The 16,570-nt window shown below is 36.6% G+C and overlaps 1 protein-coding gene across 4 annotated transcripts in view; it reads left to right on the forward strand.

Annotated features, from left to right (window-relative positions):
- The first annotated feature begins 204 nt into the window (after nt 1–204).
- The window catches only part of ORC5 (origin recognition complex subunit 5), a 79,536-nt gene continuing 63,170 nt past the window's right edge, over nt 205–16,570 (forward strand). For all 4 annotated transcript variants that reach the window (XR_010887028.1, XM_067316579.1, XM_067316589.1 and 1 more), the window contains exons 1-5: nt 205–256; nt 3,040–3,226; nt 4,815–4,907; nt 10,362–10,559; nt 13,906–13,980. Coding sequence is in view for 3 of the 4 variants with exons in the window: in XM_067316579.1 (XP_067172680.1) it covers nt 3,116–3,226; nt 4,815–4,907; nt 10,362–10,559; nt 13,906–13,980 (477 nt within the window). In the remaining variant the exon portion in view is untranslated. The remainder of the gene's footprint in view (nt 257–3,039; nt 3,227–4,814; nt 4,908–10,361; nt 10,560–13,905; nt 13,981–16,570) is intronic.

A 16,570-nucleotide genomic window follows, 5' to 3' on the forward strand; every position in this document is an offset into this window, starting at 1 on the left:
AGCCACCTATTTCCAGGGAGAGGTGCTACACGTATCGCTCTTCACCCGTGGGACACGACACGGCCTGGGTCGCGCTCCCCTCGGCGCCCGCCCTGCCCTTCACGCCCAGCTGCAGAGACGCTACGGGCACCAGCTTCAACTCCCTTATGGCGCATGCGCGCGCACCCGGCAGCTGCGCACTCGCCGGGAAGGCGGGGCGCCGGGCGCGTTGTGCGCATGTGCGGGAGCCGTTAGCGGGAGCCGGCGCGTGGACAGCGTGGGTGTGGGGAGCCGTGGGGAGCCGTGCGCGGGGTGGCGGGGGCGGCCGGGCGGGCTCCGGCGCCCGAGGACGGAGTGGAGCGGAGCCGGGTGGGGTGGAGGGAGCACACCTGCCCCGGGCCGGGCGGGCGAGCGAGCGAGCGAGCGGGGGCCGCGGGCGGCGCAGGGCTGCCGGCCGGGCCGAGGCGGCCGTTGCTCTGAGCGGCGTCACCGCGGGCAGGTCTGCTCCCTCTGCGGCCTGGCCAGGGTCTCTGGAGCGCCCGGGGGAGCCAGAACTGCGCAGCTCTCCTCGGCTCTTTTAATTTTCGTGATGAAGCGAGTGTAAAAAGATGTGCCAGGTTGTGAGTATTTTAGGAGCATAGGACTGAAAAAATCCTCTTAAATCATCAAATCCAGCTGTGAAATCCAAGTTGTGCATGAGCTGCGCTTTTCGTAACCTTCACAGGACTCAGCTGGAAAATAAGTGTTTTCAGTCCGTGCTGACCTGGTTGGTGAGCGTGTACAAAACCTCCCTCCTCTGGCCAGGAACCTCCTGAGTTCAACCGTCAGCTTATGTTAGGCCATTGGTCCTTGTGGCAGCACTGCCTTTAACCTTGATGAATGGTTTCTTGCACGTTTTGTTCTAAACAAATACCCTTCTCATGTGAACGCTAGAATGGGACCCTGTTGAAGAATAAGACACCTATGTAGAAAAGTGGGTTTTCATTCAGCAGCTTAAATGTGCTCAGTGTCAGCTGAGATGTGGTAGTGCGCTTGAGAAACATCTTCAGGGTGTTGGCAGAGGTGATGTGATCTACAGAGTAATGCTTTTCTGTAATGAGGTTAGGAGGCAGGATAGGAAAAACTAAAGTACCTCAAATGGCATTAAACATGTTTTTAGGGAACGGAGTCAAGCTCTAGAGAATGCAGTCGGGGAACCAAGAAAGCTGTCCTTATTCCCACATCCACACAACTTTCAGCTGTTTCTGAAGCTCTCCCCCCCCCCCCCCTTGTTGGTCTGCCAGTTTGGAGACTATGGTCTTGAATTTTTCTTTCCCTCCGTGTTATCTATTCCTGCTTCTTTTGCAGAGAGCGTCATTAATCAAACTATTAAATTTTCTGTCCCCCCCCCCCCCCTTCTTGAGTTTTTATTTGAATAGGTATGATGGACAGGCCTGTTCAAAGCTAATTTTGCTGCTCTGTTAAAATGACCCAATGCATCCCTATCTGTGCAGGGAATAATTTTCCTGATACATATGTTCATGCATTTGTCTTTTTGATAGCTGCATTTTTTCAATTTCTCATACTTACTGTGTGATTGCCTTGTCCGTTTTTCAAGTTGCTTCAGACTTGTAAGTTCTCAATACCTAACTGTAGTGCTTGTTCTGTGTGATATGATACATATGATTACAAATAGGTATAATTTGAATAGGTATAATTACATTGCCATTACTTGTGTTTTTAGAGTTATCCTTTTTCATCTTATGAATTCCGCTTGTTTTTGTATTAATGATTACAGAAGCCCAATTTTTACTTCAGAAAACACTGAAGGCGAAGTGTAAAAATAAAAGAAAAAAATCTTCCACCAGATGTGTGTATGGAAATATTTAATAGAGAATTGTCCCAGAACAAATTCTTGGGGATTAGTTTATGAACGTCCTTGTTCAGGAGCTCCCTTATCAGTGCAACCCAGTATTTCTCTCTTCTTCAGAAAGTTTCCGTTTTTCTGTTTCCCATACTATCTCCGATCTCCTTTTGCTTAACTAATCATTTCTCATGTGGCATTCTACTTATGCCTGGTGTACCGCATTTGGTTGTAAATGCATATATTTAAATGCTTGTGGGGTGCCTTGTTTACCATTTTCATCTTGATAACTTACAGATAACCTGTCTGCTGATGAGATGTCATACTTCATTGTGCTACCAAAACTTCCAAATTTTCTTTGCAGATGTCAGATTGTCTTATGTTCGACAAAGTCAGACTGCAGCTCTTGAGGCTCCTTCAGTTCTCTCTCTGTATGCTCTCCTTATCACTATAGACAAACGTACCATCTTTCCAGTGGTTTTAGGACCTATAGGCGAAGCACTATCTTTGACAACCAGTGTTTCATGTTCTGTCACTAAAATCCAACCTTCCCAGTGCCCAGAAGACCAAGGCCTTCAGTCTTTCCTGATTAGTCCTTGAATAAAAGGTAGACTGTAATTAATGTTACAGTTTTACCTATCTGGTCTAATAATTGATCTCAAGCTGTTTTTGAGCAATGTTTTCAGACTTTACAATCAGCTGGATTTTCTTTATATGCCTCTGCTGCTTTTATGCTTGGATAAGCTTTCCTGTTAACATCTAAAGAGCTATTATTTTCTCATCCTCATCTTTCCTTATGCCCTACCTTTTCTCTGTTATTTGTAAATCCTAACTTATTGGCTGTCTAGGGAGGTGATGATCTGTGACTAATCTTCTTTCCTCATTTTATTCTCTTGCTGCTTTTAAATGTGTATATAAACAGAACAAAATATGTATTTCTCTAGTTAACTAAACTGTGACAATTCTTTGTCATATTCATTTATTCATACACTGTATGCCTTTCCCTTTTTATTTGGGTTTCTGGATTCTGCCTAGTATGAAAATGTCTTTATAATGCTTTGCATAGTAAAGTCCAGTTTGATGAAGCCTCTAAATCTAGCCTAATTTTACCATCATCCTTAGCTAGAATGTCAGTTTAGATTTTATGTCAATTCTTGTTTGTTTTCTTCCCTTATGTATATGACAGTAAATGGTAATTAAAACATTTTATTTTCCAGATCACTTTGGTTTTGTCCCTGCACCTCAAAAGTGACACGCATGTTTAGGTGACTAACTACAGGAGCATCAATCAAAATGCCTAATCTCGAACATCCAGCATATCCAGCAGCTACACTGCTTCGCTTGGAAAGTTTGGTGCCTTGTCGTGAATCCCAAGTGTCCATGTTGCTGTCAATATTTGGAGAGGTGGTGCTTTCTATATTGTATATTTGAGTAGAACACAGATGTTGTGTTATTTCAGAGGGGAGAACAGAAACTGAGGAACTTCTTATGATGTCATTATGAACATATTTTGTCTGCCTCTTTATTTTTGCATTACCTGTTTTTAACATCAGTGTTTGGCTGATAGGTTTTGATAAGTTCAAAGGTTGAAAGCTGTTTTGCAGCTGGAAGGAACCAGACAGACTTACAGCTGCTTGTGCCTTGCTGGCTCTGAAGAGCTTTTTCCTCATGATTCTGCCCTGTCTTTGCCAGTAATTCTTAGCTGCTTAAGGGTAGCGTGAGGCAGTAAGTCTGTCTTTCCCCCATCTAAAGGTGTTGGGGTATTTTTTTGGTGGTAGTGTAGAAATTATGGTTTTTACTTTTCAATCTAGTATCTGCGTGCCCAATTGTAAATACATGAAATTGGCATGATTCTCAGTAATTCTGTTGCTGGCCATAAGCTATTTCTTTGAAATAGCTGACTTGTTAATTGATTCTGTTACTGCTTGGCAAAGCTATGGTAAAAAGCGATGGAGGTTTTTATTACAGCTACTTAAAAGCAGTTGTTACATCCATGTACATTCAATTAACAAAATTAAAATTTATGTCTGTTTCTGGCTCTGCATTTAATCATAGGTAATAATTATTATGTAAAACTTAAATGCTGTAATTTGATGTATTTATTACAAGCGTAGTTGTAATAAGCCTTCTTTTAAAAAAAACAAAATGCAGATACTTAAATTCTTGGTAAATATGAGGGTAGGGTATCTTCATATTTCTCACCAGAGAGTGCGCTCATCTTGGATGAATTGAGTGTTATTGTTTTTCAAAAGTAGTGTTTGCCAAACTTATTTTTACACTAATTTTTTAAGTCAGGGTTCAAGATTCTTAGAAATAACAAACAACACAAAAGTAAATGCACATTCAGAATGAAATAAAGGGAAAAGGTAACAAGTGGTTCAACCTGATCTTCTTCTAATTTTAAGCTCCTTTTGTTGTAAAAAATGACATGAAATATACAGTATCAGTACCATTAACAGATAGAGGTATTATATAAAATATTGCCCTATTGGCGAAGAGCAAACTCGTTTTCTGTCTCTGTTTCCACCAAATCATTTAATTCTATTCTACTTGATGCTAATGAAGAGAAAAACAGTTTATAGTATTTGGAGGAGTTAGGGTGATTTAAAGCATACAAGCTTTTCCTTGCTAGGATATTCTTTCAGTTAATTAGTTTGAATTAAGAGCACACTTTTTCTTTTTTCTCTATCTTACTCTTTTTTTTTTTTTTTTTTAAACATGAAAAATTCATCCTCCTGTTGTAGAAGTTTCACTAGTAGCTTTATGCAGTGCTTGATTCTTGGGACTTACTTTCCTAGCATTTTAATGATTACAGAATTGATGTGATCAAGTTTTATGTTGTATTTTAATTGACATATTTTATACTTAATGCCTCAGTTTAAAAGATAATGTTGCTTTTGGTGGAAAACTTGACTGGCAAATCCTCTATCTGTTAAATAAAAAAGGAGAAGTATTAAAACAGCAACAACTTTTTTTTTTTTTTTTCCATTAGCGTCAACAGTTTACTTTTCCATCCATCTTTATCTATGGACATACATCTAGTGGAAAGACTTATGTGATGCAAACTCTTCTAAACACATTACAGGTAAGAATGTTCACACTGGATAGTGAATTAAGCATTTATTTGGAAGCAAGAGGTAATAAAATATAACCCCTAAACTAGCTTCTACTTTGTAAAAATGATTTATTTGTTTCCCCTGCCATTTCTGCCTTTTTGATTTAAAATCTGTTCCATTTACTGTCTGATGAACACACACTTTATTCTCACTCGTGCACTTAGGGTGGTATGAAATAATACACATTAAAAGTCAATATTTTATCATAGTAACTTTTCTAGGAAAGCTTATTTAAAAAAAAAAAAAAAAAAAAAGCTGCCAACTTTGATTCCGCTCTCTGAAAAGGAGTTAACCTGAAAGAGCCTCCAGTGACAAGTGAGTACTTGTATGATGATTTCAATTTGATCTAAGAGGCACTTACAGTATACCTTTTTTGAATCTTATAATTCTTCTTTAAGCTTACTTTATCTGTATATAAAAAAAATACCCATGTAAGTTTTACACATTTAGTTCTGGTGATACCTAGAAGTCCCAGTATTGTTCAGGGAACTCATTTTGCAACATTCTCTACAGAATAAGAGATAGTCAACACACTAAGCTGTTCTTAGCCTAATGAGGGGTAGTGGCCAAGTGCAGGAGAAGCTGTGAGAGAAGACAAGAGTACCAATGAGATGACTTTGCAATAGTGGAATTTTGTTTTATTTGTTTTGTGTTAACAAACTGAATTATATTACGTTGGATGTGTATAATTTGTTTAAATGTCAGCTTAGAAGCTTGAACTCTAGTATGATCATTAAAAGCACTCAAACATACAATTTTGCATGTTTGCTGAAATTTAAAGAAAATTGAGTTTATGAAATGGTGAAAATCACTGTCTGAATACCTGTAGTTCTTTCTGATACTTTCTTCTGCAGACTCAGGGAGAAAGTTGTCTTTATTTCTGCATATTTGGTTAGTTCCAGTCAGCTCCCTTGTAAAAGCAGGAGAATCTCTCTTTTGCTTTGAAAAAAAGAAAAAAATTCAGGAAGCCTAAAATCTTGAAACAATGTTGCCTAGAAACAGTTGATTTAATTCCAAAACAATAAATGATAATTCTTTCACTTAAATCAGTTCTCAATGGAAAAAGTGTACTGATAAACCTTTTCTGTATTATATTTTCAGAACCTTTTTGACAATAAGTTTTGTATGTTTTAATTTATTCTACATCCTCAAATACAGCTTAATGTTAAAACAAGTTAAAAAAAAAAAGTCAGGATGCCATTTACTCTTTTTTAGTAAAATAAAAGTAGTTAGATTATTTTTTCAGAATTTTTCAGCTGTTGAATGGCTTGAATAAACATTTTTAGATAGTGTTATAGCTACATGGTTACCAAAAAGTGAGCTATATCAGCTAACAGGAATCAGCAATTTTTTAAGATAAGTAGAATACAAATGCAAAGCAAAATGTGCATCAAGGATTCCTGCTTTCTAATTAAAATCATCTTGATTTTAAATCAGCTTATGCCATGTAGGCAATCACAGAAGATAAATATATATGCACATCTTTCAAACTAAGAACTTTTAAAAGAAGACCTAATTAAATGTTATATTAAATGCATCAATCTTGAATTTAACTTTTAAATGTTAATTTTATGGGAGGAGTATAGAGTATATTGTGAGTCTCTTACTAGATTGCCAATAATTTTGCAGTCTAATTAGTGTAAATTATAACTGGTCAAACCTTAAATTTAAGTTATGTATTTGCTTTCAGTGACTTACTTGAATGTGGAAGGTGGTAAATATGTGGTGTTTGAATATATTTAGATGTCTAGCAAAGAAGCAAGCAAACATGCAGCCTTACGTGTTGGATATGAATATAGATTTTTAATTTCCCAGTAGACCAACAGTTTATTTTGCAAACTTGCTATATCCAGGTAACAAGTGTGTGTGCGCACACGCCCCTGTGTGTAGAAATATTATACAAGAAACCTAAGACAAGATGACCTGTAAAATACGAAGTTTGAAACAGTTTAAGAGCAAGGCCAGCTTAACCTTGTCAGTCTTGTAGGTTTTGATTAACTGATGTTGCTACTGCTTTTCTTCATACTTTCTTAGTTAAAAGTTATATCCATTTCACACTTATGGGTTTTTATGTATTGATAATGTGGTTAAAAGGTCTGGTACTTGATGGGTTTTTGTTTTTTTACAAAAGCCTTTGTTTTGGCATGTCTGAAATTCAAATGGTGTATTTGTTATCAGCTGAAGAATGCATTTTCAGACTTTAACCCTTGATAGGACAGGAAAGATGCATTCTTAGGTGTGTTTTTTTCACTTGGCATTGCCAGGGCTTTTGCTGATGGGATGGATCTTGTTCTCCCAAGCCAATACTGTTGCTGCTTCTTCCTGTATGATCATCCCCTCTAACATCATACATTCTTTTTCAGCTTCGCCAACTAACATAATAAACTTCCTTCTTGATTCCTGCTCTTAGAAAACAGTTTAGGAGTAGGAAAGAAGTAGGTCAAACAGGACTGAGAAGGCAGATGTTCTTGGAACAGGTGAATTGGAAACTACTGAGAGTTTCTTGTGCAATTTTGAGTTTTGGATGTTATATTTCTATCAACTGGGACTACAGAACTCTTAAACGCTTCAGTGGAAAAGAGAACTCTTTTTAAATGCTGTCCACTGGGAGACGAATTATATTCTTGATGATTAGTACTGGAGTTATTACCAGAAGTAGGAACTTTGTGAGGAACAGGCTTATTTTACTTTCAGGGACTATTGGCAGAGAAACCTGCTGTTTAAAAATTGCTTGCAGTCTTATCTCTGAGGATCTGAACTATCTAGAAATAGTGTGGTGTTGTGGCTGAATGCACACTTAACAGGTGCCACACAGGCAAGCATGGGACTCCAGATGGTGCAGCCCCTAGAAGAGGGGTTTGCTCTGGGTTGCTCCCCAAGAGTTAATGAACCCTGGGTGCACCACGGCCTGGAGCCACTGCACTGTGGGGTTGCTGTAGCCTGGGAGCACACCTGCTAATGACCCCGTGATTGACAAGTCCAGACAAAGGAGAAGTGACACTGCAGACACACCATGGACATCTCCATGCTGTGGAGGATTTCCCTCAGAATGACCTGCTGATGGGTGCGTTGTTACCCGCTGAGCAGGAGGTGACTTGCTGATGTGCATGCAGCTTTGGTATGGCTGTGGTTTGGCATTGTTCTGACTGGGTATAAAAAGAGAGTAAGCTGCATACTTTTGGTGTGAACTTGGACCCATGGTCAACTGGCCTGTAGAGCTGAGGACCCACCTGTCAGCAAGGATGTCCCTGATGTCAGCAGCATGGTGAGGAGAAACAGGGGAAAAATAGACCAGAAGGGTGGCCCATAAAGGGTGAGAGTGGTCGCTGTACTGTGCACCAGTTGTTAGAGAATCCGGGGAAAACTATCCCGGAGGAGTGGTCCATAAGGGGCGAGAGCGGTCATTGTACTGTGCGCCCATGATTGAATTGTAGAGCTCTGGTATGTGTATATATTTGCAGTTCTGTTATATTTCTAGCTTTGCTATACTGTTAGCTTTGTTATAACCTCTTATCTCTAATAAATTCTCACACTTGACAAATGATGATCTCTCAAGTTAAGTACAACTAACCCTATAATCCAAAAGAATCCCGGATGCCCCTCTAGCGGCACGTCACAACACTTCTTAAAAAAAAAAAAAAATAGTTGTCTTGATGTAGAGAGGTACAGCCTTAAGTCCATTTCAGTGCTGGCAGAGGACTTTTAAGTTCTAGATTCTTGCCTCTTTTGTGGCCCTTTTTTTTCAGTTAGCAAGTGCATGTATTCTTGCTAGTTTTACTCTTTGTTTTCATCTTTCCTGAAGCAGGGTTTAAATTCCTTCCAAGCTGAAGAGTGTCATCATAGAAATTTCCATCTAAACCCATCAGTGCCTATGCTTTTGTTAGTCAAGTACTTCAGGGACCTAAATACAATGATAAATGCCTGCCTCATGCCTAAATCACGTTGAACTCACAAGCTACCACTGGTATGTTCTGATAGCCCTGATGCTTTAGGCTTTTTTTGGGGCACACTTATCGCAGATCTGCAGGACTGGGTTTTGTGCAAAACACGGTGATCTTGTCCCTTTCATTAAAAATTCTACAGAAGGAGAAAGGTGGGATGATAGTCATGTTCCTTTTTCATGCACTAGCCTGTGTTCGAAACTGTGCAACCCAGTTGTAAAACATCCAAAGAGGCATCCAGGCCCCAGAAAGGAATAGGATTTAAGCAGCGATTCTTTCTTCAGAGCTTGTTATTGCTAAGTTTAGGTGTCTCCTACTTAATGGGCTGACTGTAGTGAATCCACTTTGAAGCACCTAATTTTTCTCCTGTTACGGACATGCAGCGCTCTGTATAGGTGCTTTTGTAGTTGTAGCCCCCGTTTTTAAGTAGTGTTCAAAATCAAAATGATGCTTCTTAGCGTATGTTGTTTGAATGAATTGCTAGTACTGTATGTGCCCACACTTTCCCACGTCTGCTGAACCATATGCCGTGTATTGTATTTTAAGAAGAAAGACTGGAATGAAATAAACACTTAGACTTTTTATGTACCTGAAATTTAATTTTGCAAATAATGTATATGTATCCCAGTGATCAATGCTTTCCAGAGGTTTTAATGTTAGGTGTCAAAATGAACATATGCATTACCAAAGAGTATGGAGTTATGCAAATAATCTATTTTTTAAAAATATGGGTGCTAGAAAATTACCTTTTTTGCTGTATGCAGACTGGTACTATTTTGTAGTCCTTGTTTTAGACCAAGGAACTTAGCTTTTCCCCATTAAAAAATTGGTTCCTACTGCTGGCAATCCATAAAATACGCTTGTATCCCATATGCTGTCTTTTCATATGCCCTTTGCTTTGAAAAGATCTTGGTTTCTCAAACTGCTTTGTGCAAGCAGGCTGATTATATGCTTCCGGTATAGGTGCCTACTCTTTATCTTGGGACCATTTGTATGCAATGAATGCCAAAAGCATTCAGAGTTATTTGGGGGAGTTTTTTAGTTGCACTGCTAGATTACTTTCTTTCTAGTGGAAGTTTGAGAAGTCCTTGTTATACAGTTACTGTAATTTGTAATGGATTATATTAGGAAACTATAATGTGTTGTGATTGTCTAGATTTACTTTGATCAAAATGCTCGTTTTTTCTTTCTTTGTATTGCTCTCAAAAGAGAAATTTTTAAACATAATCAGAAAATACACTTCGTGTTTCATATTAGGATTTATCAGATCTGTTCTCTTGAGCTTTGTGTTATGTAATATTTTGACTAGATACATAATAATCATTCTCTTTTGGCAAAGATTCAGTTTATGCTCTATATTCTGCTGGTGGGATGTAGTTTTCTTTCAGTGTGTCATTGGAAGCAAAAACTGCACTTTTGATTTTGGAATATTTATACTGAAAGAGCCAAATTAGGTTGTATTTTGTTTCTTATCCTCTTCAGCTTCCTCATGTGTTTGTGAACTGCGTGGAATACTTTACTTCAAGACTTCTTTTAGAAGAAATTCTCATCCAGTTGCAGAACTGCTCTTCTGAGACAAAACATGCTTCTCACGTGCTTTGTGATACGTTCAATGACTTTGTACGTATGTTTAAACAAGCGGTTACTAGTCAAGATCTTCAGGATCAAACATTATACATTGTAAGTAATTTAATTTTTGTGTTCCAGTTTCATTCTGCTTAAGAGAGTGTGAGTAATTATTATCAATAATTTATATGTGAAATGTATGCATTATCTATGAGTTTTCATAAAATAGCTCTCTGGACTTTATTCAGAACCAGTTGATGTTAATTAGATCCTTTCAGTTGGTTTACTGGATTTAGATGTGGTTCTGTATTCTTCCTGTTTATAGAACTTCTTATGCGCAAAAGCTAGATAACTACCAGAACTAATAACTACCATAAATTATACTGAATAGTTATCTGTGATAATATTACAACATTTTTAAGCCTGGAGAAGCCCCTGTTTGTTTTATAATTAGGTAGTAAGTTATGCTCTTCTGTTTCTTTGTGAAGAAAATTCAAAAATGAGAAAGCAAAGAGGGGAGGAAGTGAAAAGTAGCAAGTGAAATATGTAGCAGACTAGTGACAAAAATAGGTTGAGTAGAATAGATAGAAGTCATATTAAGGAATTAAAATGCATGATTTTCGGTGCTGTTGGAGTCTTATATCTCCAACTATACTTGTAGCCTTCAGCGATAAGAACTGAGATTTTTAAACTGAGATGGGAAGAAAAGAGAGCAATGAAAAAAATTAATTAGATAACATACTAAATTGGAGGAAACAGGCAGTCTACAGAAAAAATATCCAAATTTAGATCAAAGGAATGATTGAGTCAGTATAGTACTAAAATATCAGTGTTTTTGCTTCTGTGATAATCTTAGTATATTAAGGAGTCAAAATTTGCAGACAATAGTAATAGCTTTTGTTGCACCAATAGATAAAGGTAGAAATAAATTTCAGGAACATAAGAGATTGAAAAAATGACTTAGACACCTCAAAACTTTCTTTTCTTCTAGCTCTATCACTTGGTTGAATAAAATCTATTAGTTTTTCTTAAAAACTTGACCTCCGTGGTAGTAGTGATATGTAACTGTATATCTGAAAGTGGACCAACAAAATATGTGGACTGAATTTTTATCCAGCATTAAGAATTAAGGATTTGTTAAGAGGTCAAATTGATTATTTGACTAAAATGGAAAGTGATTGAAGATTGAAAGCTTAATGACACTGAGTAATCACTTACTATATTTATCACAGCAATTGAGCATATTGCTTTGCTTTTTTGCAGTCAAACAAGTTCATAATTATGCTGAAAATTCTTCATTCTGTTTCACTGGTTATAGTTAAATATATTTTATATTCGTTTAAAAAACTGCTGAGTAAAGTAACTTCATATTATATTTAGTGGAAACAGTAGTAATCTCATAATTTCTTATAACTTTTAAAGTTAATAAATCTGACTTTTTAAAATTTAAATGAGGAAAAAAGCAATGATACAGTATATAAGAAGTTGTTCATAGATGATTCATTTTAATTTACAATCATGAAAGTGATACTAGTATCCTTCAACAATTCCATAAGAATGATGTTTATCATTAAAATAAATGGTAGGGAATTTCACAAAATACTTTATTATATAAAGTTTTACATTCAGATTAATATCTGAAATAAAACAACTGTTCTACCTCAGAAAAGAATGCCTCATGTGTTACACTAAAATTAGTATCACTCAGAAAACTAGGAAGTTCTTGAACACTAATTATAGAAAGCAAGGCATGAAATACCTAGAAAGGTTCAATTGTATCAGGCAAATAGTTGCTAAATCAGAAGAACTAAATATTAAATTAGTATTTCACTTTTGTTCTGCATGGGAACAGATAGGAATGGGGGAAATCAATTTATGTGTATTAACCTGTGTCGTCTGGATTTATTACAGAGTGATTTAAATTGAGACTGATGGACAAACTGCATGCTGGTAACATAAACTGGCAAAGTTAATTTATTCTATTTCATTTTGGTATCAAATAATGTAATATTTCAGCCAATTAATTCAGAGTAAATTAAGATAAATGTTTGCTCTCAAGCAAAGGATTCTAAATGTTTCTCTTAAACCAGGCATGGGTGTTGAACATTTGTGATTACTTGTGAAAAATGAATTTATTCATTCTAACTACCTGATAAATTGGAGCAGATGCAGTTTGGATTCATTCTTACATTTAGGCTATTTAGCACTTTACGTAAGTAGCATGCTGCTGTTTTTAATGTAACTTAGCAGTTCAGTTGTAAAATATAAAGCTTTTTAAAACAACTAAAGCATAACAAATCTTTAGTAAAACTGAAGAATAAGGCAGGTGTGCGTGTATAGGCCATTCAGTAGACTGTTTCTGTCAACTGCTTGCAATATTCCACCAGCCAGCATCACAGTCTGCTATACACTCTATTTTGTTTCCCACTTAACTGAGAAATAAGATCCGCTTAAGAACTTAAAACTTGATGTTCAGTAGTTGAATATTACTGGGTCTAATAACCAGTATTTTATTAGTAAAAATATGTAAACTGTATTTGCAATAAATTTTGATTAAAGCTGGTCAGTAACTTAAAGTTATCTTCATCTATGAAGTCAGTTATCGTATGAATCAAATACAAATATTAATATAAAACCATACCTTTTTTATTGTATTATGAAAGGAAGTCCCAAGAAGTGTGAGCTGTGATTACAGAGATACTAATGTATCCCATTTCTTTCTGTACTGTATGATTTTGAAATACCCTTTTTGTAAAATATTTGTTGGTTGTCCACATAAGATTCTTTTTCTTAGCATGGGCAACAGAAATGATAGATGTCTTTATACTTCCTCCCCACATTGAAATATTAAATATAATTTCCTGGGGACCTATAGCATCTCTTTCAACAGCAATAATCCAAAAGAAGTAATGAGTTTCAAAACTCAATTTTATATTGAGTGGTAAATAAAACATAAAAGAAATGTGTTTTTATTCTCTTTTTTCGTTCCCCTCAAGATTTGAAGTGTACTGGCAATAAGAATTTTTTGCTGAAGGATAACCATTAGTGTTTTCAGTTGAGCAATGCTTCCTTTTTTTCCTGTAGGCTCGTTGTTTAGAAAAAGTGGTTCCTGTTTAAACCGTAGGTATGCTGCATATCTGTTACTACTACACAGGGTTTGCATAAAATACAAAGAATTTTCTAAAGTTCTAGGCTGCACACTGTGGCAAGAAAAGTTTCTCCCAAAACAAATTTCAACTTTATGAATCCTAGATAACAGCTGGGAAAATGGAAAATATTAAGTAGCAGCTCATATTTATTTCTGAAAAATAATTTCATAGTGGAAAAAGGTGGCCCTCTCACAGCTCTCTTACTGCTCTAGCAGTCATAAAGTGCACATGAGAATGCAGATTAACGTTGTCTATATAATGAGGTGGGTTTTTTGTTTTGTTTTTGTTTTTTGTTTTTTTTTTGCTAAAAGGTACTGGATAGAGCAGAGCAGCTAAGGGAAATGGAGGCAAACATCCTGCCAGCATTTCTTAGGCTTCAGGAATTGGTAAGTACCTGAAAAAAATTAAAGTATGTTTCCTACACATTAAAAGTAACTTAACATAATACTGTATCTGTCCATCTAGGCTCACTGGTCGTGAAAAGTAATTCTTTAGGGGAGAAAAGTTGCAAAATGTCTTTTTTTTTTTTTTTTTTCCCCTCTCTTTTTCTACCAAATGATCAACTTTTCAGGAGAGTGGTCTAAACCAGAAACCAAACCAGAATTTAAACATTGGCAGGTGGTTCTAATACTCTCTCAATTTTAAACAAATTCCATTTAATGATAATCTAGTTTCACAATGTCTGCTCTTCCCTAGATTCTTTTGAGGGTGTTTCAGATACATAGCTGTATTTTATAGAATATTTTTGATTTTAAGAGGAATATGAAATTTTTCTGCTCTTCATTAAAATTTTATAATAATTGCCAAAAACTCCTCAAAGATAGGTCTTGGCTTGGCATCAAAAAAAAAAAAAAAAAAACTTTTTAGAGTCTGTCAAATGTTTGTGTGGGAGTCTGAAGTCCACTTCTGAGTCAGCTGCTGATTCAGAGAGCTCAGTCCAAATTCAATGAGTTCAGCGCTGGTAGCATGAATTTGCAATTCAGGAGACATCTGTTTTCCTCCAGTTTCTCCCATGTGAAACTTCAGAACGCTGTGTGATGGCCTTCCTGACAGTCAGTGCACCACCAGCTATTTGGTTGTGGCTGGACCTGCACAGCTTGAGAGCTGAGAATGCGCGTTATGATGGCAGACAGTTTTCGTACTTATATTGTGGTTGCAATACAGTATGTTTCCAAATTGGAGTAAAACACTATTTTTTTCTCCTCATTTTGGAGTCTCAACTATGCCTTTCCAAGTATGCTTTAGAAAAAGAAAACAGGGTGCATTCTTTGAAAGTGAACTGAAAACAAAACCAGGAGATGGTGGTACTTTGAAATATCCAAACATCTAAATAGAGGAAATTATACTTGTTAGCTCAAGACTTCTGAGCGGTACTCTTAGTTTTCTGGTGACATCGGTTTCACCATTAGTTTCACTGATTTCACAATTTACTGAATGAAGACTGATTCACAGCTGTGTTTTTAATCCTGGCAAGTGATGCATTTTCTGGCCCTTGTTATCTGTACTGCCCATGTTCTGGAGGTTGGTACCTCTGAACCAGAAGCGACTATCTGACAGAGACTAAAGGCAGAAAGCTTAAGGCTATGATTGCTGTTTAGGGACCAAACAAGCATAGGCTAAGACTTAAATATCCTAAAGCACCCTCAAGTTCAAAATTTGCCTCTAAATAAGTTAGTCTGCTTTCTAAACTACTGAGTCCAGGCACATAAGATGTGGATTCTGGACTGAAGTGTCGTAAACTGCTGCACAGGTGAAGTTGCAGAGAAATGGAGGTTGTAGAGGCAAATTTACTGCATCACTTTTTTCATGCTCAGAAGGGAAAACTTCATTACTGGTGGAAGATTGCATGGAACTGGGGGATCATCTGTGAAAAAGGGTCGTAGGACACTTGGTTTCTGTGAGGACTATGTTAGGAAGTAGTTAGGACGTTCATATTGGAAGATCTGTCGGGAATTGAACTGAATACACCTTAGTAGTTTTCTCAGCTAAAATTCTAGGAAGCCTGGGGTAGGGACACGATTGAAAAGAATCTCCAGAAAAATGTTCTCCTGACAAAATGAAGTTATGTAAAAACAGAGTAAGAAAACCAGTAAAGACTATGGGTGGTGCCATTTTGAGAAGAAGTGACCAGACTAGATAAAAGAAGATTTTTAGATTTTTTTTTTCTGAATTTCACAGAAAGAGAAATAATATTTTTTTCCTTTTTTTCCTATTGAGGTGGTTCACACCTCATATTAGAAATATTGTCATACATTGGTAAATGTTTTAAGAGAACCTTTTCTGGCATTTTCTGTAGAAACTGTCTAGAAATTTAAACTATAGACTTTGGCATTCTCAGAACTTGCTCAAACCTACATAGGAGCTGTGTGATATGGAGCAAGGAAAGAAAGGCAGTTTTCTAAAATCTGCTGTTCACACTCACTGAGAAGAAAATTTATCTCCTAAGTGGCACATTTACCTTGTGAAAATTCATGGCTGTTTGTTTTTATATATATGTTGCAATTAAAGCAGTTACTTTTTTTTTTCTAGCTCATTCTTTTGAGTTTGTGTTACACTTTTTATTTTTGCCTTGAATTTTAAAATTTTGTATTACTTTGGTATTTTGAAAAACTGGTTACATCGGGTTACTTTTTTTTTTGTTATGAGTTGCTTCAATAGTTCTGAAATTTCTTTCTTAAAGAACCACATTTTAAAGCATCTTTTTTTTATGCTGAATTTTTAGTACACTTGCAAAAACCTTGCAGAAAGGAAGAATGAAGCATCAGCTTCCCAGGTTAGTTAGTTTCATCTTAAAAAAGCTCATCTATTGAAGGGTGTCCAAAATAAGGATTATTTCCATATGGAAAATGTTTTGTTATCTAATGACCAATCAACAAACTCAGAGCCAGTATGTTGTTGTTAATAGCTTTTTAAAAACGAATATGTTGTTATGCATAGCCACTGTAGGTAAATAGCAAAACAGTTTGTAAAAGTACA

Source organism: Apteryx mantelli, chromosome 1, assembly GCF_036417845.1.
Source record: "Apteryx mantelli isolate bAptMan1 chromosome 1, bAptMan1.hap1, whole genome shotgun sequence".
Classification (NCBI taxonomy): Eukaryota; Metazoa; Chordata; class Aves; order Apterygiformes; family Apterygidae; genus Apteryx; species Apteryx mantelli.